The sequence below is a fragment of the Equus quagga genome, chromosome 14, assembly GCF_021613505.1.
Source record: "Equus quagga isolate Etosha38 chromosome 14, UCLA_HA_Equagga_1.0, whole genome shotgun sequence".
Lineage (NCBI taxonomy): Eukaryota > Metazoa > Chordata > Mammalia > Perissodactyla > Equidae > Equus > Equus quagga.
The window spans coordinates 82093826-82117788 of NC_060280.1; the positions used below are offsets into that span (position 1 = coordinate 82093826).

The 23963-nt window shown below is 41.8% G+C and overlaps 1 protein-coding gene across 2 annotated transcripts in view; it reads left to right on the forward strand.

The window, feature by feature from the left end:
• The window catches only part of JAM3 (junctional adhesion molecule 3), a 66119-nt gene that overhangs the window by 38647 nt on the left and 3509 nt on the right, over window positions 1-23963 (forward strand). The window contains exons 2-8 of one of the 2 annotated variants that reach the window (XM_046638516.1): window positions 16052-16117; window positions 16617-16730; window positions 20090-20242; window positions 20659-20861; window positions 21821-21920; window positions 23455-23584; window positions 23680-23849. In XM_046638516.1, coding sequence (XP_046494472.1) covers window positions 16052-16117; window positions 16617-16730; window positions 20090-20242; window positions 20659-20861; window positions 21821-21920; window positions 23455-23584; window positions 23680-23849 — 936 coding nt within the window. The remainder of the gene's footprint in view (window positions 1-16051; window positions 16118-16616; window positions 16731-20089; window positions 20243-20658; window positions 20862-21820; window positions 21921-23454; window positions 23585-23679; window positions 23850-23963) is intronic. The other variant, XM_046638517.1, reaches the window with a different exon arrangement.

Below are 23963 nucleotides of genomic sequence, written 5' to 3' on the forward strand. Positions count from 1 at the left end.
TTCCCGGCACCACTGTCTACTTAGCCTTTCGTTCCCTCCTGCTTTGTTGATTATCAAAATGTTGGGGGGAGGAAGCACAGTGTCAGCTTTGTTCTTTTCTCTACGTTAGGTGTGGATCCTGCGGGCTAAGTTGACAGTCCTGTTCAGAGAAAAGCATCCTAACGGGTTCACCTCTCCTTTTTAGCAGAAGAGTGAACTGAACTACGAGAAGCAGCTTGCTATCACTGTGGTTGCATGTCACAATAGTGTTCTTGGTGAATCTGAAGGTCTCACTTCTCTCTGTGTCTGCTCCTCTCTCTCTGAGCGCTGCTGATTGGCTCCTTATATGTGAAAATTTATACTCCGCATGACATCCCTTCCCCAGCCCACCCTTGTATTCTCAAGAAAAGGGTATGTTTTCCTTGTAGGCCAGTGTCCAGAGGGGTGGGATGCTTGTCATTCTTGAGGCCAGTTGCTTAACCAGATGACACTGGAACGTAGAAGTTGACCACAAGGTTCTCTGGCTGTCTATTCTGCATTTGCTGCACTTGGGCTCCCTGACCAAAATGAGGTAAAGGCTGATGTCAAAGGCTGTGACTCACATGCGGATGAATGGCAGCAGTGTGCTCCATCCCTGCCGTCATCTCTGTTTTTTTCTGCTGTGTCCCTGCTCCAGGGCCCTGCAGTTTTGTTTATATGCCTATCTCTGTTATCTGTTTCTGGGAGCAGAGAGGGACCCTCCCGACCGAGACGGGCCTACGCTCTTTATTTTAGGGCAGTCCCTGTTTCTGTGTCCTCAAGGCGGAATTCCCGGCTGGGTTACTTCTCTCTCCAGTAGTGCCTTGTTCCTCAGGCTCTTTCTCCAGGTAGTTTAGACTTGGGCACACAGCTGTGGGGAGGGGGTACTTTGCTAGGTTGGTCTGGGGACTATGCAGATAGAGATGGTTGAGGAAATCTGTGACAGAGCTGGGACAGCAGAGTCACGGTGTCTTGGTCAGGTCTTCCTGTATAGAAAACTATGCCAGACCCTCTATTTATGGCACAGGGCATGTGTTTGGAAGTAAATCTGTCCCAAGTATAACCTTTCTGAATTCTGGTTTTGTCTTTTCCTCCCTGAGTCTTAACTGAGAGGACCTAGCTGTTGAGCCCTAAGGATATCAGCAGCTTCTCTCTCTTTCTCTAATAATGTGATATGGTTAGCACCAGTATGCTGGAGATAGCCTGGCCCTGATGCGTTGTAGAATAGCCTTGCCTTTGGACCATCTTAATGTCACTTAGCATTTGGGAAATAAGTGGTGAGATTGTAGAGAAGGATGTCTCAAACTTTTTAAAAATCATCTCTTGCCACATTTCTTGTCAAGCACGCACACATATAAAACCAATCAAATGTTAATTTCTGTATGAGTCACGGGGAAAAGTAGGAATTGTAGACAATACAGTATAATGGAAAGAGCATTGGACTCGGAGCCTGGGGACACAGCTTGAGCACTAGCCTCATCACTCGTCTGTGGACTAGAGGTGAGTCACTTGGTCACTTCATTCATAAATTGGAAGTGATACCATTTGTCAGCACTATCTTGAAGAGTGATCTAAGGAATGACTTGGAATCATCTTCACTTCCTTCCTCACCCCTGGAACTGACATCATGGCCTTGGTTTTAAGGATAAGAAATAATGCCATTGTAATAAGCCATTTCAAAGCTTGATTCCTCTGGAAATACGGAATTAGTTTAATATTTATCAAACAAGTAGGCCCAATGGAGAATGGAGTACAACTTCTACTGTTAGAATAACATTAAGAAAGGCATAGAGGAGGGGCCAGCCCGGTGGTGCAGCGGTTAAGTGCACATGTTCCGCTTTGGCGGCCTGGGGTTTGCGGGTTCGGATCCCGGGTGTGGACATGGCACTGCTTGGCACACCATACTGTGGTAGGCCTCCCACATATAAAAAAGTAGAGGAAGATGGGCATGGATGTTAGCTCATGGCCAGCCTTCCTCAGCAAAAAAAGGAGGACTGGCAGCAGATGTTAGCTCAGGGCTAATCTTCCTCAAAAAAAGAAAAAAAAAAAGAGAAAGGCATAGAGGAGAGAAACAGGAAGAGAGTAGTATGAGACTGGCCCATATTCAGCTGACCTTCCACCATCACATGCATCCCCTCAGAGCTCCTTACTCTCCCTGTCTGCCCTGGTGTCTGGGTGACATGGCTTTCCTGTTGGGAATGAGGTGCCTCCAGGCAGAAGGCACACACTGTCACAGTGAATCAAGCAGTGGTATTTTTTGCTTATAAAAATAATATCAGAAACTTTTGTGTGTTGTCTAAAGAAAAAAGAAAAAGGTTTCCCTCCTGGGTTTAGCCTTGTCTTGACGCTGATCTGGTACATTTTAATAATTATTATTGCTTATTATTGGCTTGAGAACAGACGGGTCTGAGGTCGAGTCTTCTCCTTAATATAGTTGGAAATGCCGTTTTGTGTGGTTTTGTAAATCTTTTGTCATGTCTGTTCACCTGCAAAGACAGCCCACCTGGGAGTGGACCCCAGTGTTCACATCCTCAGAGCTCATCCATGCCCCCGCTGGGATCAAATGCCCTTGAACTAGAAGACCAACAGCTTTTGCCAGCTATGAATTCAAGCATATTTTGATGCTCAAAAATTTAGGATTTCTGGATTTGGTGTAAAGTCAGGAATCACCATTTTTATGTTCTCATTTATTTTTCTTCTTTTACTTGCTTCCTTTAAATCCTTTCGTTTTCAGTTCCCCTTTCCCTCCCTCTTCCCTTCTTTCCTTCCTTTTTCTTCTTTATCCCCCCTCTCCTTCCCCTGTGTTCAACCTCATACTGAATTTTCTTGGGATCCTCATTTGTCTTATTCTGTTCGTAGTATTTAGGTTCCACATGTTTTCTTGCCTCAGGCCTAAAGCCGTTAAATTTGAAACTTGCTGTTTTGTGGGCCACTAGAAGGACCTTGTTCCCTATATAGCAAATATAATAATAGTAACAATAATGATGATAAATGATCCCTCTTCTAATTGTTTAATTATTTATCTTCAATTATTGGTGAAAGAAGGATAAAGAGTTTCTAATAATATTTTACAGTTGGGAAAAATGAGGACTTCAAAGTCACACTGGAAGTCAGTAGGAGTTTTAAAAACAAGGCCCAGATTTCGTATAGTAATTCATAGCTTTGGCATATAGAAGAGCTTTGAAAATGAAATTACAAGCACAACACTGAATGGTTGCCTCTGTCCTGGATTGGGTCACGTAGTTTTTCTGGGTTGAAAATACATTTGTCAGTTCCACTTGAAGCAATTAAGCCCTGGAAAGTCATAGAAGCCAAAAATGCCACTTTCCCAGTTTACAGTGAGAGCTACGTTGTCAGAATAAATACTGAAAGAGCAAAGACAGTGGGTCACACGGTCTTGGGTTTGAATCCTGGCTCTTCAGCCAGCTGTGTATACACTCTGGCGATTTCTGCTGTGCCATTTATATTGTATTGAAATTGTGTCTGTCTTCCCCACTTACAGTCAATAACATTTCCAGAACTTCTTGCATTTCAGGTATGATAGGAATTGGAGGTGCAAAGATGAACAAGAATGGCTAAAATAAAAAATAAAAATAAATAAAAAGAGTGACAATGCTAGCTTGGAGTGACATCAGCAAGGGGCAGAATAGGAAACTCCAGGCTCTTATTCCCCCACAGAAACATCAAAAAATCAGACAGAAGCTGAACCACCTTTGTAGGAGCTCTGGAAAACAGTCAAAGGTTTATATCAACCAAGCAAATGTCCAATCAAGGGAAAAGCGATTTTCAAAATGGTAGGAAAGTTTGATGACATTTTTACTCACCCTTGCCCTATCCTCTCCCGAGCACAGGCTCCCCAGTACCCGAAACTGGAGGGAGCAAAGCAAACCTTATTTGTAAATTATTGTGTACATCTGTTCTAACCTGTCTGGGGATACCTGAGGGACTGACGTGAGGTGCTTGTCTTTGTCTCACATAACTTGGAATGCAGATGGGAGAACCAGCAGGCACTGCTTATAAAAGCTACAAGGGGACTAAAACCCTGCAATTGCTTGAAGAGATTTTGGGTAGAGACATACAATAGGCCATGTAAGGCCCACGAGAGAAGCTGTGGTGAGACTGGGGAATTAGGCCATCCAAAAGCAACCGCATAACATCTCGGGTGATCCCCCCAGCTACGGGGTGAAGGAGTGCCCCTGCACAGAGCAGACCTCAAAGACTTGGCAGAGGGGCTGTTTTCTTTTTTGTTTTCTGCGGTTTTTTTTTTTTGGGGGTGTTTTTGTTTGTTTTAGCTCTTGGCATTCAAGGAAATCTCTATCAGACTAGGAGATCTCTGTCGGAACATTAGCTGAAGATGAGGGAAAGGAACCTCATGATCATGATCAAAAGGGAATAGCATTTGAGAAAAAACATTTGGAAGTCTTAAAACAGACTACAAAAGCCTTCAACAATAATAATTTTAGACACACACAGAGCAAACCCTGGGTAGGGAGAATCTGATTTCTAGAGTAATTATTTTATAATAGTCAAATGCCCAATTTTCAACAAAAAAATCACAAAGCATACAAATAAACAAGAAAACATGGCTCATTCAAAGGAACAAAATGAATGAGCAGAAACTGCTAGAGGAAGCCCAGACTTGGACTTACTGGACAAACACTCTAAATCATTTGTCTTAAATATGCTAAAAGAGCTAAGGGAAAACATGGGAAAGAAATCAGTAATACATTATACGAGCAAAATGAGAGTATCAACAGAGAGAGAATTTATAAAAAGGAATCAAAAGGAAATTCTGAAGCTGAAAAGTATGATAACTGAAATGTAAAATTCTCTGGAGGAGATAGATACCTAGCATTTGAGCAGGCAAAAGAGTCAGTGAACTAGAATATAGAACAATTGAAATTGCCAAGTTTGTGGAGATGAAAGAAACAAGAATGAAGAAGAAGGAACAGAGCCTGTGTTACTTTGCTAGGCTGCCAAAAAACAATACCACAGACCGGGTGGTTTCAACAACAGAAGTTGATTTTCTCACAGATATGGAGACTAGAATTTCAAGATCAAGTATTGGTAGGTTTGGTTTCTTCTAAGGCCAGTCCTTGGCTTGCAGGTGGCTGCCTTTTTGCTGTGTCCTCACATGATCTTTCCTCTGTGCACACACATCATTCTGTGTCCTACTCTCCTGTCTTATAAGGACGCCAGTCAGATTGGATTAAGGCCACCCTAATGGCCTCATTTTCGCTATCACTTCTTTAAGTGCCCTGTCTCCACACACAGTCATATTCTGAGGTACTTGGGGTTAGGGCTTCAACACCTGACTGGGGTGGGGGTGGGGCACAGTTCAGCCTATTAGGGAGCCTAAGGGACTTGTGGGACACTACCAGGCTAACCAACACATGCTTTATGGGAGTCCCAGGAGGAGGAGAGGGAGAGAAAACTCCCCCAATTTGATGTATGGCATGAATTTACAAATCTAAGAAACTCAGTGAACTCGAAGTGGGATAAACTGAAGGGGACCCAGCCTGGGACTTGTTACAATCAAACTGTCAAAAGCTAGAGACAAAGAGAATCTTGAAAGCAGCAAGAGTAAAGCAAATCATCACAAATACAAAGGATCCTCAATAAGATCATAAGCTAATTTCTCATCAGATATGTTGGAGGCCACAGACAACATGTGGGATGGTATATTTAATGTGTTGAAAGAAAAAAAATTATAAACTGAAATTTTTATATTTTGCAAAAGCACCCTCTAAAAATGGAGAAATTAAGACATTCCCAGAAGAACAAAAGCTGAGGGAGTTCATTACCACTAGACTTGCTCTACAAAAAATGCCAAAGGGAATCTTTCAGGTTGAAATGGAAGAAAAGTAGACAATAACTCAAAGTCATATGAAGATATAAAGATTTCCAATAAAGGTAAATATATGGACAAGTATGAAAGGCAGTCTTATTAAAATTTTGGTTTGTAACTGTATTTTTTATTTCCTATAGAATTTAAAAGACAAATGCATAAAAATAGTTAGGAATCTATGTTATTCGTAAGGCACACAATATATAAAGATGTAATTTGTGTCATCAACAACATGAGAGGACATAGTAGAGTTTTGTATACAGTTGAAGTTAAGTTGGTATCAGTTGAAATTTGTTGTAATTTTAGGATGTTACTATAATCTTTATGATAACCACAAAATATCTATAGAGTATACACAAAAGGAAATGAGAGGGGAATCAAAATATGTCACTGCTAAAACAAAATCAACAAAACACAAAAGAAGGCAGTAATGGAGGAAATGTGGGACAAAAATAATATATACAGAAAGACAGTAGCAAATTAGCAGAAGTAAGACCTTTATCAGTTAATTATTTTTAGTGTAAAGGGATTAAACTCTCAAATCAAACGGCAGAGATTCATTGGCTATTGGATCAAATAACATCCAATTACGTGCTGTCTACAGGACTCTGACTTTAGATCTAAACCCAAATATGTTGAAAGTGAACAGAAGAAAAAAGATATTCTATGCAAATAGTAACAGAGAGCTGAGATGGCTATACTAATAATATCAGACAAAATAGACTTCAAAAACTGTTATAAGAGACAAAGAATGACAATATATATTGATAAAAAGGTCAGTTCACCAAGAAGATATAATAATTATAAACCTATGCCTGAAACATCAGAGTCCCATAATATATGAAGCAAACATTGACAAGATTGAAGGGAGGAATAGATAGTTTTATAATAATAATTGGAGATTTCAGTGCCCCACTTTCAATAATAGATAGACAAGATTAGGAGATCAATAAGGAAATACAAGACTTAAGCAAAAATATGGACCAATTGGACCTAAGAGACATGTACAAAATACTACATCCGACAACAGCAGAATACACATTTTTCAGAAGTGCACATGGAGCACTCTCTAGGATAGATCGTATGTTAGGCCAAAAAACAAGTCATAATTTTAAAAAGTTTAAACAATATGAAGTATCTTGTCTAATCACAGTGGGATGAAATTAGAAATAAATAACTGAAGGAAAACTAGAAAATTCACAAATATGTGGAAATTAACACACTCTTAACCATGGGTCAAAGAAGTTACAAAGGAAATTTAAAAAGACCTTGAGACAAATGAAAATGAAAGTACAACATACCAAAACTTATGGGATTCAGTGAAAGCAGTACTAAGAGGGAAAATAATAGCTGTAAATCCTTACATTTCAAAAAAGAAAGATTTCACATTGATAACAACTTTACACTTTAAGGAACTGGAAAAAGAAGCACAACTAAACTCAAAACTAGCAGAAGGAAGGAAATAAAGATGAGAGCAGAGATTAATAATAAAAACAATAGAGAAAGTCAGTGAAACTAAGTTACTTCTTTGAAAAGATCAACAAAATTGAGAAACCTTTAACTAGATTGACTGTAGAAAAAAGACGAGTTACTAAAATCAGAGAAGAAAATGGAGATGTAATTACTGATTTTACAGAAATAAATAGGACTTTTCCTGTTTTTTTTTTTTGTGAGGAAGATTGTTGCTGAGCTGATATCTGTGCCTGTCTTCCTCTATTTTATGTGGGAGGCCACCACAGTGTGGCCTGACAAGCGGTGCTAGGTCAGTGCCCAGGATTTGAACCTGGCAAACCTGGGCTGCCGAAGCAGAGTGCATGAACGTAACCACTACACCACTGGGCTAGCCCCAGAAATAAATGGATTTAAGAGAATTTTATGAACAAGTGTACATCAGCAAATTGGATAACCTAGATAAAATGCACAAATGCCTAGAAACATACAATCTACCAGAATTTAATCATTAAGAAATAGAAAATCTTTTTTTTTTTTTAAAGATTGGTACCTGAGCTAACAACTGTTGCCAATCTTCCTTTTTTTTCTTCTGCTTTTTCTCCCCAAATCCCCCCAGTACATAGTTGCATATTTTAGTTGTGGGTCCTTCTAGTTGTGGCATGTGGGACGGTGCCTCAACGTGGCCTGATGAGTGGTGCCATGTCCGTGCCCAGGATCTGAACCAGCGAAACCCTGGGCCACGGAAGCAGAGCGTGCGAACTCAACCACTCGGCCATGGGGCTGGCTCAGAAATAGAAAATCTTAATAGATCTATAACTAGTAAGGAGACCGAATCAGTACTCGAAAACCTCAACAAGAAAAGCTTGGACTAGATGGCATCACTGGTGAATTCTACCAAATGTTTAAAGAATTAACACCAATGCTTCTCAACTCTTCCAAAAAAACTGAAGAGAGGAAATACTTCCTAACTCACTCTATAAGGCCAACATTATCCTGATAGCAACACCAAAGACACTACAAGACAAGAAAACTACAGACCAATATTCCTTAATACTGATGCAAAAACCTTCCAAAAAGTACTAGCAAACTGAAATCCACAACATATTAAAAGGATTTTATACTATGAACAAGTGGGATTTGTATCCAGAATGCAAGAATGGTTCAACATATGAAAATCAATTAAGGTAAAACACCATGTTGAAACGGAATAAAGGAAATAACTGTATAATCATCCCAATTAATGCAGAAAAAGCATGTGACAAAATCCAACACCCTTTCATAAGAACAACTCAGTAAACTAGGAGTAGAGAGAACTTCCTCAACGTGATAAAAGCTGTATGTGAAAAACCCACAGCTAATGTCATACTCAGTGGTGAAAGACAGCTTTTCCTCTAAGATCAGGATTCGCCACTTCTCTTCTACACAGTATTGCAATTGGAAAGGAAGAAGTAAAATTATCCCTGTTTATAGGCGACATGGTGTCATATATAGAAAACCCTGAAGATTCACCAAAAAACAAAAAAAGAAACCGTTAGAGCTAATAAGAGTTAAACAAAACCAACAGACAAAATTCACTTGCATTTCTGCAGGCTAACAATGAACAATCTGAAAAGGAAATTAAGAAAACAATCTCATTTACAAAAGAATGAAGTACCATGGAATAAATTTAGTCAAGGAGGTGAAATACTTGTACACTGAAAACTACAAAACATTGCTGAAAGAAATGAAAGATACAAATAAATGGAAGATATCCCGTGTTTTTGGATTAGAAGAGTTAATGTTGTTGACACTACCCAAAGCAATTTACAGATTCAATGCATTCTCTATCAAAATCCCCATGGTGTATTATTCAGAAATAGAAAAACCCCATCCTAAAATTTATATGGAGTCTCAAGGGACCCTGAATAACCAACATCATCATGAAAAAGAAGACCAAAGTTGGAGGACTGACAGTTCCTGACTGCAAAACTTACTACAAAGCTACAGTAATCAAACAGAGTGGTACTGGCATACAGACAGACAGACATTTTGACTGATGGGACAGAACAGAGAGCCCTGAGATAAATCCTTGCATATACGGTCAGATAATTTCAACGAGGATGTCAAGACCATTGAATGAGGAAAGCACAATCTTTTCAAGAAGTGGTGCTAGAAAAACTGGACATACACATTCTAAATAAGTTGGACCCTTACCTTATACAAAAATCAAAATGGATCAAAGGCTTAAATGTAAGATCTAAATTTTAAAATTTCTTGCGAGAAAACATGGGAAAATCTTCATGACATTGGATTTGGCAATCATTTCTTGGATATGACACCAAAAGCACAGGCAACAAAAGGAAAAATAGATAAATTAGACTTCACAAAATTTAAAACTTTTGTACCTCAAAGGACACCGTCAAGAGAGTGAAAATACAACTCTCTGAATGGGAGGAAATATTTGCAAAGCATATATATAATAAAGGATTAATATCTAGAAGATACAAAGAACTTGTACAACTTCACAGCAAAAAAAAAAAAAAATTCAAAAAAAGGCCAAAGAACTTGAATAGACATTTCAACGTTAAGAAGAACATAAACATTAAGAAGATATACAAATAGCCAATAAACACATGAAAAGATGTGCACATCACTAGCCTTTAGGGAAATGTAAGTCAAAACCACACTGAGATACCACTTCATGCCCATTAGGATGGTCACTATTTAAAAAAACAAAATAAAAAAAACCAGAATTACAAATGTTGGTGAGGATGTGGAGAATTTGGAATCCTTGTGCATTGCTGATGGGATCGTAAAATGGTGTAGCAACTGTGGAAAATTTTAGTGGTTCCTTAAGAAGTTACACATAGAATTACCATATGATCCAGGAATTAACCTGGGTACGTACCCCGAAGAGTTGAAAGAAGGGACTCAGATACTTGTGCACTATTGTTCACAGCAGCATTATGCACAATAGCTGGAAGGTAGAAACAACCCGATGTCCATCAACAGTGACTGGATAAACACAATGTGGGATATACATACAGTAGAATACTATTCAGTTTCAAAAAGGAATGAAATTCTGATACATGTTACATGGATGAACCTTGAAAACATTATGCTGTGTGAAATAAGCCAGACACAAAAGGACAAATGTATGATTTCACTTCTATGAGATACCTAGAATGGGCGAAATTCATAGAGACGGAAAGTAGAACGGAGGTTGCCAGGGGCTGGATTTGGGGAAATGGAGAGTTAGTGTTCAATGGGTACAGAGTTTCTGTTCAAGATGGTGAACAAGTTGTGGAAAAGGATAGTGATGATTGTTGCACAACATTGTGAAGGTACTTAGTGCCACTAAATTACACACAGAAAAGTGGTTACAATGGTAAATTTTGTGTATATTTTACCAGCATAAAAAAAATTTCTAGTGATGATGGTGAGAATGTGGAAAAACTGGATCACTCATATAGTTCATACATAGAAAACACAGCGAGGGTGGAAGGGTGGAGCAGGATCTCTCACGTTCAGTTGTAGATGTCTTACTAAGGTAAGAAATACTACGTTTAGTAGAGAAACTGTTAGTGTCGCCCTGGCTCTGTGCTGTCTCTATTCGCTGACCTTTGGTTGGGTGGGGATGGCAGGCTCTCCGCCTGCTGCTGATGTCCTTCAGAGAGCCCAAAAGCAAAACCTGGAGACAGTGATGTCCCATGAAGTGCCAGAGCACATGGGCCAGTGAAGAATTATTCATGGTCTTGTAAGTATTCTCATTGTTTAATTTGATCGTGAAGGCAATTAAGCCAGTTGATTGTTTTCCTTATGTGTTCATTAAAAGGATTTGGGAGAACGTATATAAATTTTTATGTAAGTTTAAATAGTTAAGTATATACTTTCTGGTATATTGTAAATATTAACACTTTAAAAAACTATTTCACCTTTTTTAGTGTATCCAATGGATTCCAAATGTCATAGTGATTTGATATTCACCATCATCATTTTAGAAAAAACAGCTACTTTACATTTTAATGTTGCAATGATTACAGATTCATAGGAAGTTGCACAGATAGTACAGAGTGGCCCAGTATACCTTTCTAAGTTAAAAAAAAAAAAAAGAATTTAGAAAAACAACTTTCTTGTGATGAATTTTTGGTACAGCCCAACTCTGAAAAGCAGTTTGTCGGTTTCTGTGAAAGACTAACCATGAGACAGCATAGGACCAAGCATTTGTACTCTTGGGCATTTATCTCAGAGAAAAGGAAACATGTTCATACAAGAACCTGTACACAGATGATCACGGCAACTTTTTTCATGATAGCCCCAAAGTGGAGACAATCCAGATGTCTTTCAGCGGTGGATGGTCACACTGACTGTGGTACATCCACGCCATGGATGCTACTCAGCAATAGAAAGACGTGAACTGTTAGACACCAGTTAGGTGGACCTAAAAGGCATCATCCTGAATGAAAAAATCAGTCTCAAAAGGTTACCTACCTATATTTCCACTTATATAATATTCTCTAAATAACGCAATTAGAGAAATGGAGAACCACTCATCTGAGTGGTTGCCAGAGGTGAGGGATGGCGAGGATAGCTGTGAACATGAGTGGTGGCACGAGGGAGATCTTTGTGGTGATAGAATAGCTCTGTATCTTGATTGCAGTGGTGATTACAGGACTCTTTGCATGTAATAAAATGACATTGTACACATATATTGTACAAATGTCAATTTTCTGGTTTTATCATCGTGCTATAATTATGTAAGATGTGACCATTGGGGGAAACTCAGTGAAAGGTACACTGAACTTTAATGGTCACATTCTGAAAGCATAATATACTTGGAACTTACCACACTTGCCTGTAGAGGGGAGTCTTAAATTTGGTTAAGAGGTTTTGAATAGAAATAGACAAGACGACTACATGTATCTTAGATCCCTTCTAAGTCCAAGATTCAGTAATAGATTCCTGAGCAGGATGAAAAACAGAGTGGCCAAATTATAGCTCTGTGAGCAACCTGAATTCAACTAAATGATTTTCTGGAAAACTCAAGGAAATCCTACAATACTAAATATGCTACAATACTAAAAACGCATACTGGGGGCTGGCCCTGTGGCGTAGTGGTTGGTCTGGTGCACTCTGCTTTGGCAGCTTGGGTTCGCAGGTTTGGATCTCGGGTGTGGACCTACACCGCTCACCAAGCCATGCTGTGGTGGTGACCCATGTGCAAAGTGGAGGAGGACTGGCACAGACGTTAGCTCAGGGCTAATCTTCCTCAGGTGAGGGGTGGGGGGAGGAAGATTGTCAACAGATGTTAGCTCACAGTGAATCTTCCTTACAAAAAAATGCATATTGATTTATTCAGGAAACACTTTTTGAGTACCTACTAAATACGATTCAGTGCTAAAATAGAAGAGAGAAAGATGAATAAATATACTACTTGTTATTTTATACTGCAGTGTAAGCTGCATGAGAGCATAGATTTTTATCTGTTCTATTCATGTATCATTCCTAATATTTAGGCTAGTATCAGCACATAATAGGCACTAAATAAAAATTGCTGAATGAATTGGATTCTCCCAAAGAGCTTAGAGTCTGATAGACAAGCCAAGATAGATATGAAATTAAGTAGGAACAACAACATGTGATAGATGCTGTAACAGATTTCCCTTTGTTCTCCTTCCAAAAAACCCTTTGCTTAGCCTTAAAGAATGTCATCTCAGTGTGAGTGTTCTGATAGCACTGGGAGTCAGTGTGTACACAGATAAACTCCAGCAGCCGCTATTTCAAGGCTGCCTTCCAGACCCCATTTCCTCACTGGTTATGGCACGGTCTCCCCAGGCATCGGATAGTATTCCTGATGAGTTACTTATGTCTTCAAGCGTTAGGTGTGTGGTTTCCAATCTTCATAGCACTATTCTTTTATACACGTGATTTCTATATCTTACAATGGGATCCTGGGCTGTTGGGGATAGGCACAGTAAGGAGTTATAAATATTTATAAATTTAAGAATTGTTTAGGAATAGGACAAAAATTCTGAGGGCTCTCATCTTGGGACCGTATTAGACCTGGGGCCCAGCTGTCGTGAATAGTCACTTAAGCTAGAACTTCACTTGCTTGAAGTGGTCCTTTATTCTTTTATTTATTTATTTATTTAAGATTGGCACCTGAGCTAACATCTGTTGTCAATCTTTGTTTTTTTCTTCTTCTTCTCCCCAAAGCCCCCCAGTACATAGTTGTATATTCTAGTTGTGAGTGCCTCAGGCTGTGCTATGTGGGACGCCGCCCCAGCATGGCCTGATGAGTGGTGCCATGTCCGTGCCCAGGATCCAAACTGGCAAAAGCCTTGGCTGCCAAAGTAGAGTGTGTGAACATAACCACTCGGCCACGGGGCTAGCCCCTGGTCCTCTATTCTTGAATCTTCTTGGGACATACTGTCTTCTAGGATTGGCACAAGCAGCTGCCTGTGAGACTTATCAAGGGTAGTTGGGCAAGAGAGAGGTCAGGCAAGGCCTCATTGAGAAGGACAGAGCATTCACCTCTTTGCCACAGTGTAGAGGGATAAGAGCAGTGATTATTTCCATTATCTGGGGCTCTTCTCTTAGGTTGTAGGAAACAAACTGGCTTAGTTTATGTTAGGGCTTTATTGTAGAGAATTTATCTCAGTTGGCCTTCGTGAAAATTCGATGTTGCCAACACTAGAGTAACTTTAGTGTTAATCTTTGTTGTCCTTTAGTTCGTCTGATATAAACTCTAGTGTTTCCACCATTTTGATGAGTCGGCTCCTCTCTCCTTGTGCTCTGGTTCAGCTCCTTCTCTGCTGACTGGACACTCTCTCATTCCTTCTCTTACTTCTCTTAGCTTCATACTCCTTAAGAGAACGGCTCAGACTGCCTTGTCCAATCATTATCAAGCTGGGAAAAGCCCTCGGAAGTTACCTCTAAGACTCCTTAGGTGGTCTTTGGGTCGGAAGTTGATCCCTGGTCATAGTCCCTTGTAACCAGAGTTTCGGTGTCTCAACACCTAAATTATAGCGATCATACTGAACTGTCTGTGGCCACTTTCTTTAGAAGGACCTTGTGTGGCCTTGGTAGACATTCAGAGCATCATATCTTATTCTCCATTAATGGGTCACTGGCAGCTTTCAGACTGAAGGAAAAGTAGAAGGTGCTACAAATGCAGGGGCTGTATTTCTGGCCTCCAAAAGGAATAGCCCATGGTTAACCAAAACAGAACAGAGTTATCTTCACTTGTCCTGGTTCTGCAAGCTTTTGTAGCAGTGAGTGCTTTAGAAACTAACTCACTCATGTATATTATGCTTCTGATTTTTATCCCTTTTGTTAGATTCTTTAAGGCTTTTGCTATAATTAATGAAATCTTACTAAATAAGAAAGAAAGGATCACAATGTATACTGGGAGTGTATATATGTAGCTGAACCATTACATGAGATTAAAAAAAGGAAAAGAATGGATTGTTGTGACCTGCAGCCCACCTCATGGACAAGGAGTTAGAAAGCAACTTAGAGTGCAAGGCTTTCTGCACATTTTCTTTAGCTGGCATGGAAAGCTAAGATCCTGAGACCTTAATAAGGGTTATGTATGAAGGCCTTCTTTGGGGATGGGTATATTTTCCTAGAGGCCAAGTAGCTGAAGAATGGAATTTCGTAGGTGGTCAGTGTCCCTTCTGATTCACTGACCTTCTCTTCAAGATAATAGGTTAAGAGGGGCTGGCCTGGTGGTGCAGCAGTTAAGTTCGCATGTTCTGCTTTGGTGGCCCAGGGTTCGCCAGTTCATATACCGGGTGCAGACATGGCACCGCTTATCAAGCCATGCTGTGGCAGGCGTCCCACATATAAAGTAGAGGAAGATGGGCACCGATGTTAGCTCAGGGCCAGTCTTCCTCAGCAAAAAGAGGAGGATTGACAGCAGATGTTAGCTCAGGGCTGATCTTCCTCAAAAATACAAAAATAGAGGAGGATCGACACAGACGTTAGCTCAGGGCCAATCTTCCTCAAGGAAAAAAGAAAGATAATAGGTTAAGAAATTGTGCGACCATGATAGACTGGTTTCTAATGTTTGCTGAAATGTGGGTAGTCAGATGCTAGTTTTGAAAGGGATTACCATGCAAATAGCATATCTTGATTTCACCCTTAGCTTCATTCAATTTAGCTTCATGAAAGTCGCCATGTTATTATTTTTCTCATTTTGCCAAAGACTGGTGAAAACTTTTCATGGATGGCAATGTCTGGGTTAGATACATGTCTAATACAGTAAGGTGGTCTCTTAGCCAGTTGGTAACTATACCTAGAGAGTGTTGATGCCATCCTGAAGGGAAAGTACCAGGCCAAGAGTTTGGACGGCATCAGATCCACTGAGAGTGCCTTTGCTGGATTTGAAGCCTAGAAGAGGCAGGAGGGAAGAATGACAAGAAGGCCCATGTGTCTGGATGATGCCTGTTGGAAGGGTTAACAGTGACTCTAAGCAGGAAGGAAATACGGAGAGGAAAAGTCTTTAAAGTCCTAGCGGCTTTGTTCTGGGACTAAGAAGGAAAGTGAATTCTCAGGACTCTTGTCTTTCTCTGCGTCCTTGCCAGTGAAGGGCACCCTGAGAGAAAGCCGTCAGCTTGCTGCGTCTAGGAGACTTTGTTCTGGGATCTCTTTTCCCGTCCTCTCTGGTTAGTGGTTGTGGCCTACATAGAAGGGAACGACCTGACGCAGTCCGAGGCCTCTCTGCCGTTTGAGAGTTGCATTGTCTCTGAGTTTGTTTTTTTTTTTCTTCAGGCTGCTTGACAGGGGCTGTGAATCTCAAATCCAGCAACCGAAACCCAGTGGTACAGGAATTTGAAAGTAAGTACAAGGGAGACTGTTAGGAGAATGGCACCATCTAGTGGACGTGTGTAGTCTTGCAGCCGACGTAGGACAAACACACAGGGTGCCAGAGAGACGTGCGGGTGGGTGGCTACCCAGCAGTGCTTTTGACCAGCAAATGTGTCAGGGAAGCTCCGCTTCCGCAGGCCAGGCGGCTCTGCAGCTGTTCCGTTGGCCAGCAGCTGCTTCCTGCCCTGGCTTTATGTTGACACAGCAAAGAAATTTCTTATAGACAGCAGAGTATGAAGGGAGAGCCTGTGCTCTATTTAGTACAAGTCCTTGCTAATCATCTTCATTCTTTTCTGGCTAACATTCATCTCTTCTTAAAGTCTCTCAGAGCCGGGCTGCAGCTAGATTCTCAATCTGCACGAAGACCTCTCTCGAACTAGAGGCAGCTTACAGAGTCCAGGTTTACAAGTGGACCGGGAATTGTGCCACATTTACTGACAGGTCTTTCTTTTCTTCCTTTGCTCATTAGGTGTGGAACTGTCCTGTATCATCACGGATTCACAGACAAATGACCCCAGGATTGAATGGAAGAAAATTCAAGATGACCAAACTGCATATGTGTTTTTTGACAACAGAATTCAGGGTATGATCCTGTGGTCCATTGGACACAAGGCCCAGGCATGCACTTGTGGCCAAAGATGTTCCTCTGATGGTCCTGCATCTGTAGCCAGGATTGTTTGTTCTGTTTTACTTATGAAAAATTTAAACATATGCAAAAAGTAATGAGACTAGTATGTTGAACCCCCTGTACCTGTCACCCAGGTCCAACAAATAATAGTTCATGAGTTAGGATTTTAATCCATCTGCAACTCATCTTTTTGAGGTATCAGAGAGAACATTTTCCTAGGCCTTCTTCTTCTCATGGTCCCTGATGTTAGTGATGTGAGTGCATTAACCAGAAGGGTGACGTGGACCAGGGAGACAGCAGGCCGTTCCTGGCATCTGGTCTGCACACCCACCACGTTGAGAAAGTCTGTGCTGGACCAGTTAGCAGGGTATCACCCGTGGGCTGGAACAGAGGGAAGCACAGGGTGCTCTCAGGTTACGTGAAGTAAGGGCAGGACTGGTGGTCAGGGAAGGCTTCCCAGAGGTGACATCTAGGCAGAGATGTGAAAAAAGGCTGGTTAGCCAGGCAGGATGGTTCAAGGCTGGGGAGAAAGGTGTTGGGCGAGAAGCAATGTTGTGTATAAAGATGTAGAAGCCAAAGGTAGCTTGGCTTATTGGAGAAAGTGCAAGTTTTCCACCACAGCTGGAGCTTAGAGAGGGAGCGGTTGGGAGGAGTGACTCCAGATAAAGCAGGAGAGGTATGCCAAGGCCAGAGAAGAAGCATTGAATGCCAGGCGAGAATGAATCTTGAGGGTCCACTGAAAGATTTTAAGAGAGAAGTGACATGATGACATTTATGCTTTAGAAAGACTGAATTGGCTACTCTGTAGAGAAGAGATTGGAGATGGGCAAAACTTGGAGCAGGGGTACAGATTTAAAATTTTTCTGCAGAACCCAGGAGGGAGCTGCTGGTGGCCTGAGCTCAGGTTGAGGCAATGAGGAGAGAGATTAAAGAGGAGGAGTGGTAGGAGCTGGCTGTGACGAGGGAGGGAGAGGAAGGACTTAGAGCTGGTGCAAAGTGGCCCTTCCTTCCACATGGCGGAGGGAAGAAGCAGGCGAGAGGTGCAGGTGCAGGTGCGGGTACGGGCGAGGGAGAGGTGGGCTGGCTTCAGGGTTCTCCGAGCAGCTGCGAGGGAGGTTTCAGCGGAGGGAAAGCGGGTTTGTGGACACAGCCATCAGGAGTCGTACGCTGTCCAACAGAGTTTGTTTCCCACCAGTATCCTCCCCAACTTCTTATTTTTGAAGAGATGGAAATGTTATTCTCAGAAGACAAATCAGTTTTCTTGGCAACTTTGGCTGCTGCCAATAAACCCTGTACATGCAATTTTGATCATCAGAGATACAAAGTGGGAATTTTCTTTAAAGAACTTTCTGTTTCTGGGAATTAAACACTTTGCTCTTAGCCAGAGGGATGCGGAGAGTATTTACCACACAAAATATGAGGGCTGGAAGAAACCTGGAATCTACTCAGTCTCTTCTCCTGCCTCAAAGCAGGACTGTACCAAAAGCACCCTGATGGATTTTTACTTACTGTTTTCTCACATGGTTACGTGGTAGAAATTCTCATCCTTCTGCTAATGACAACTGGATAAGAGACCTTCCTACTGGAAACGCCTCTGGAACTGTTCATTCTCTACCATAAGCACTTCGCTGTTTTATTATATTATGGTAAATCCTTTGTATGCTTGTCACCAAGCAACAATTTAGTAATAATTAGTTTTTATTTTTTGTCTTTTTCCCCCTAACTCCTTATTTGCCATTCTCCAGGTTCTTCATGCTTCTTTGAAAGAGTTAGTGTCTTTTTATGCTTTAAATTTTTTTTATTGATATATAATTCATAAAGCATAAAACTCACTCTTTTAAAGTATATACTTCAGTGGTTATTCTGTATTCAACAAAGATGTGCAGCCATCACCACTATCAAATTCCAGAACATTTTCATCAGCCCCCAAAGAAACCCCATGTCAATTAGCATTCACTCTTCACCTGTGCCCCCACCTTCTGGCAACCACTAATCTACTTCCCGTCTCCATGGATTTGCCTACTCTGGATGCTTCATGGAAATAGAATCCTATAATATGTGGTCCTTCATGACTGAAATCTTTCACTTAGCATCTTGTTTTCAAGATTCATCCATGTTGTAGCATGTGTCAGCACTTCATTGCCTTTTATATGGATGAATAGTATTCCATTGTAGATATGCCATATTTTTCTCCATTCATCAATAGATGTACATTTGGGTTGTTTCTTCTTTTTGGCTATTTTCAATATACTGCTATGAACATTCATGTGTAGGTTTTTGTGTGAACAGAAGTCTTCATTTCTTGGGGATAAATGACCAAGAGTACAATTGCTAAGTCATATGCTAGTTGCAAGCATAGTTTTTTAAAGAAACTGTCTAACTGTTTTCCGGAGTGGCTGTACCAATTTGTATTCCCTCAGCAGTGTGTTTCCCCACATCCTCACTAACACTTGTAATTGTCCATCTTTTTGACTATAGCCCTCTTAGTGGGTGTGATGTGGTATGTCATTATGGTTTGATTTGCATTTCCTGATGACTGATGGTGTTGAGTATCTTTTCATTTGCTTGTTGGCTGTTTGTTTATCTTCTTTGGAGAAATGTCTGTTCAAATCCCTTGGTCCCTTTTTAGTTAGGTTATTTGTCTATTAATTGTTGAGTTGCAGATTCTTTATATATTCTGGACACTAGTCCTGTGTCAGATATATGATTTGTAAATATTTTCTCCCATTGAGTGGGTGGTTTTTCACTTGCTTGTGTCCTTTGAAGCATAACAGTTTGTAATTTTTTATGAAAGTCCAATGAAGGCCAATATAACTATTTTTTCATAGTTATTCTTGTGCTTTTGATGTCATATCTAAGGAATTTGCCTAATGCAAGGTGATGACAACTTGTTTTTCCTTAATATCTTGCAGTAAGGTCTTGGTTGTGTGTGGTGTCAGGTAGGGTCCAGCTTCATTCTCTTGCATGTGGATATCCAGTTGTCCCAGCTCATTTGTGGAATGCTGTTGTTTTTTAAATATTGTTTGTTTCCTTTGATCTCTTCTTTTCTGGAGAATCCCTGCTAGGAATAATGGAAAGGAAATGAGGTCCCTGCTTTCCCAGCAGAGCTCCTGTAATGAGTTCTCTTACACACCAGGGCTGTTTTGGTGCATGGTGTCCTCAGGGCATTCACCTCTGTTATATGGGAATTAAATGGAAAGCAGTCTGCAGTCTTCCTTCTTAGGTGTCACATGCTGGCCCAGGAAACCCTCTTCTTCAGGTGGCAACCATGTCTTCAAAGAGTCTTGTAGTGCCCTGTGTCTTCTTTTCTGTAGGAGACTTGGCAGGTCGTGCAGAACTGTTGGGGAAAACCTCCCTAAAGATCTGGAACGTGACCCGGACAGACTCGGCCATTTATCGCTGTGAGGTGGTTGCTCGAAACGACCGCAAAGAAATTGATGAGATTGTCATTGAGTTGACTGTGCAAGGTAGGAGTTGCAACCCATCCCCTCTAGGCCTCAGAACTGTGTGCCGAATAAAACCATCAGCTCTTACTTCCTCTCCTTCTGGAGCTGCATCCCTGAGGGTGTCACACGACTTAGGGAGGGAGAGCTTGTGAGAGCTGAGACTGCCTGAGTTGGGTGGAAGGTGAGAAGGGAAGTGGAGCTTGGGGCACTCCTCGTGGGGGGATGAATTGGAGATGGGCGGTGGGACTGTATGTGGGCAGGTGAACTGCAGGGGCGGGTGGAGGCGGCAGATCACAGTCTGCAGGCGTGACAGTGGGGACGGCTGTTGTGCAAGAATCTTTTGATTGGCTTCATTTTTGGAGCCAACTTGTTGCAGCATTTGATAAGAATAGAGGCATGTTGCTGACTTTAAACACCAACCCGTATTTCTCGTACAGTGAAGCCAGTACCTCCTGTGTGCAGAGTGCCAAAGGCTGTACCAGTGGGCAAGTCAGCGACGCTGCAGTGCCAGGAGAGTGAGGGCTACCCCCGGCCGCACTACAGCTGGTATCGCAATGACGTGCCACTGCCCACAGACTCCAGAGCCAATCCCAGATTTCGAAATTCCTCTTTTCTCTTAAACCCTGAAACAGGCACTCTGGTAAGATCTCTCCTAAGCGGGGAGGAGGGCAAGGGATGCCTGCTTCGGAAAGAGCAGTTATTAGGACAGACTTTCTAAGACGGAGCAAAGAATCCATCGTGTCGGAGGTTCCACGGAACAATGACCCTCCTTACTTTTACAAACAAATAAGTTCTCAGGGAGTGAAACAAAGGAAGGGAGCCTGTACAGTCAAAGTTCCTGGAGAGGGATCTTAAATGTAACGGGTAGATGTCATTGGGGGCCCGATTTGAGTAACCACCTGTAAAAATCAGGAGAAATGAGGGCATTTGATTACTGGCTGGATATTTGATATTAAGGAATTGTTCATTGCTTTAGGCATGATAATGGTGTTGTAGTTACGATTTTAAAAAGTCCTTATCTTCTGGAGATACCTACTGAAGTATTTATGTATCAAGTGTGTCTGGAATTTGCTTCAAAATAACCCAGTGTTGGTGGTGGGAAGTGGTGGGGGAAGAGATGAAATAAGGTTGGTCATGTATAGAGGGCAGCATGCCCTCGGCAGCAGATTTCGCAGGCTCTTACTGCATCTGGGTCCCCTGCCTGTGGTGTACCCACCGCATGGAGTGACGAGCCAGGCTGTAGCTGGGTCCTCTCTGTTGGTGTTGCCAAAGTGTTGCCTCAGGAAAACTCATGATCAGAGTCCTTTTTCCTGAACAAAACCAGTCAGCATCTCATTCTAGATGTTGCGAGGCTTCTTTGGCTCCAAATACCAAAGGGGATCTCATTGTTTGGGGGCTCTTAGGCGAGAGTGTCAGAAAAGAATGTCAGGGAAGAATCTGGACAGTGACCAGGAGGCCAAAGGAGAACCAAGAGCAAATGAGCAGATGTTTCACCATGTTCTGGACTCACCACGCAGGGGAGGCACCCTGTCCTCTCCCGTCCCCAGAGGTCCATTTTGTTGCTTAGTCTCACTATTTACCTGTAATTTGCTGAAACAGGTTTTCAGCGCTGTCCACAAGGAGGACTCTGGGCAGTATTACTGCATTGCCTCCAATGATGCCGGCTCAGCCAGATGTGAGGAGCAGGAGTTGGAAGTCTGTGAGTTACTTTTTGAAAAGATTTCATCTGGGGACTGGCAAGTAAATGGGACACTTCAAATTTTAATATTAGACCATTAGTTTAGAGAACTTTTCTGCCATGGGATGGCTTTCTCCTGGAGATGACTGGATCCACCAGAACCCACTTGGGTACATTCAAGGGAAAGATGAGAAAGTTCTGAGTAACAGCTAAATGACTAATAAGTGGGTTCTTGCAATATGTTTATCTCCTCAAAATAGACTTTCTAGAGTCATCTGGTGTTGGAGACATGGCTAATCTGGTAACTTTTAACTGAGTTTAATAAACTCCATTTCGTTGATAAGTGATAGAATTACCAAAACATAAGGTTGTGTACAGTCTCCAGAAGTTTATCCAGTTATAATCATTTTGCAGTAAGCTGAAAACCAGAGTTTTAGTCCCAATAATTTTACCCTGTTCTGTGATGACACTGTCTCTGGAGTATTGGTTCTAAAGGTAAGGTGTCACGGGCAGGATGGGGGCAGATAGGGTGTATCCTCTGTACATGTGGCCACCCTCTAAAGCAGTGTTCTCCAGGCTTGCCTGATCCTAAGAGTCCTTGGGGAGCACTGTTTCACGTACAGAGGCCAGGGCCCCACCCCACACATCTGGAAGCAGGCTTGGGAGGTGTGGAGCTGTGTGTGTCTGACACGGCATCCAGGGATTCTTCTCATCTGTCGAGTTTGGGCAGCTGCTCTGGGGCAGGAGGAAGCTCCCTGGGCTTAGCCCAGACCTGTTGATTCTCCCGGGATGGAGCCTGGGAACCGACATTTTAAAGTCAGAAGTTCAAGTTGGTTTTTAAATGTCTGTCACATTCGAGCGCCATTGCACTAGGGTAAGGGGGAATTTTAACAACTCCCAAGGTAGGCGGCTTTTGTTGACATGTCCCCTGCATATTTGCCACCGCATTTTTATTTGCACAAAGGAAGCAGCCCCTGGCACCCCTACACCGAAGGGGAGCGAGCACCTTTGCCCAGTATACAGACGAGAAGAGGGTTTATAGAGATGAGGCCAGGCAGCTTGTGGAGTGAATGTCACGTTCTCACCTCATATTTTTTACTTTTAAGTACTGTTTGAAACTAGCTCTTTTTCCCCCTAATTTAATCCACAGCAAAGCCCTGAAAATTAGGCATTTTTTTCTTCCTTAGGACTCCTGGCTCCTAATAATGTCTTTCTAATGTGACCATTTCCTCCATTACTAATATTCTCAGGGATTTAGCCAGAGGATTTGTAAGCCTTTTGTATAGTGCCAAGGCCCTTTCTCTCTAGTACTGAAGTATAACAGACTTGAAGTGTACAGGTCTTCGTACTTTTACAAGTGAGACCAGGGGTTATGGGGTCCTCTATGTTCTAGGCTAGGAGTGTAGTGTTCCCATTTTGCTCTTCTGGCTGGGGTAGGCATGAGGGGACAGCATGGAGTGGAAGGAGAGGAGGGAAGGGGGAACAGTGGGGTCAGAGGCTTTTGTAAGAACAGAGAGTGTGTATCGTCTCTTCCCTCGAACCTCCTTTTCTCCAGATGACCTGAACATCGGTGGAATTATCGGGGGGGTTCTGGTTGTCCTTGCTGTACTGGCCCTGATAACAGTGGGCATCTGCTGCGCATACAGACGTGGCTACTTCATCAACAACAAACAGAATGGGGAAAGGTGAGCCTGTCTCAAGTAAAACAAAACAGTGTTCAAGTTGGCATTAATATGATAAGTCAGTAGTCACTGAAGTACTCTCTTTTCCTATTTCACAGTTACAAGAATACAGGGAAGCCAGATGGAGTTAACTACATCAGGACAGACGAGGAGGTACAGAGTGAGGGAACCAAGCAGAAGCCATTTAGGAAACCTAGAAATCGAGGTGTTCCCAACAGGGAAAGTAACATTCTTCCTCGGAACCCAAGTGACTCCTATAGGAAAAAAGGTTTCTGAATCATATTCCAGACCCTGAGCTCTTGAGCCCTTCCCAATAACATATATACACACTAGTGAAATCCAGTTTGCAAGCTCTAGTAGATGTTACTTTTCAAGAACTATT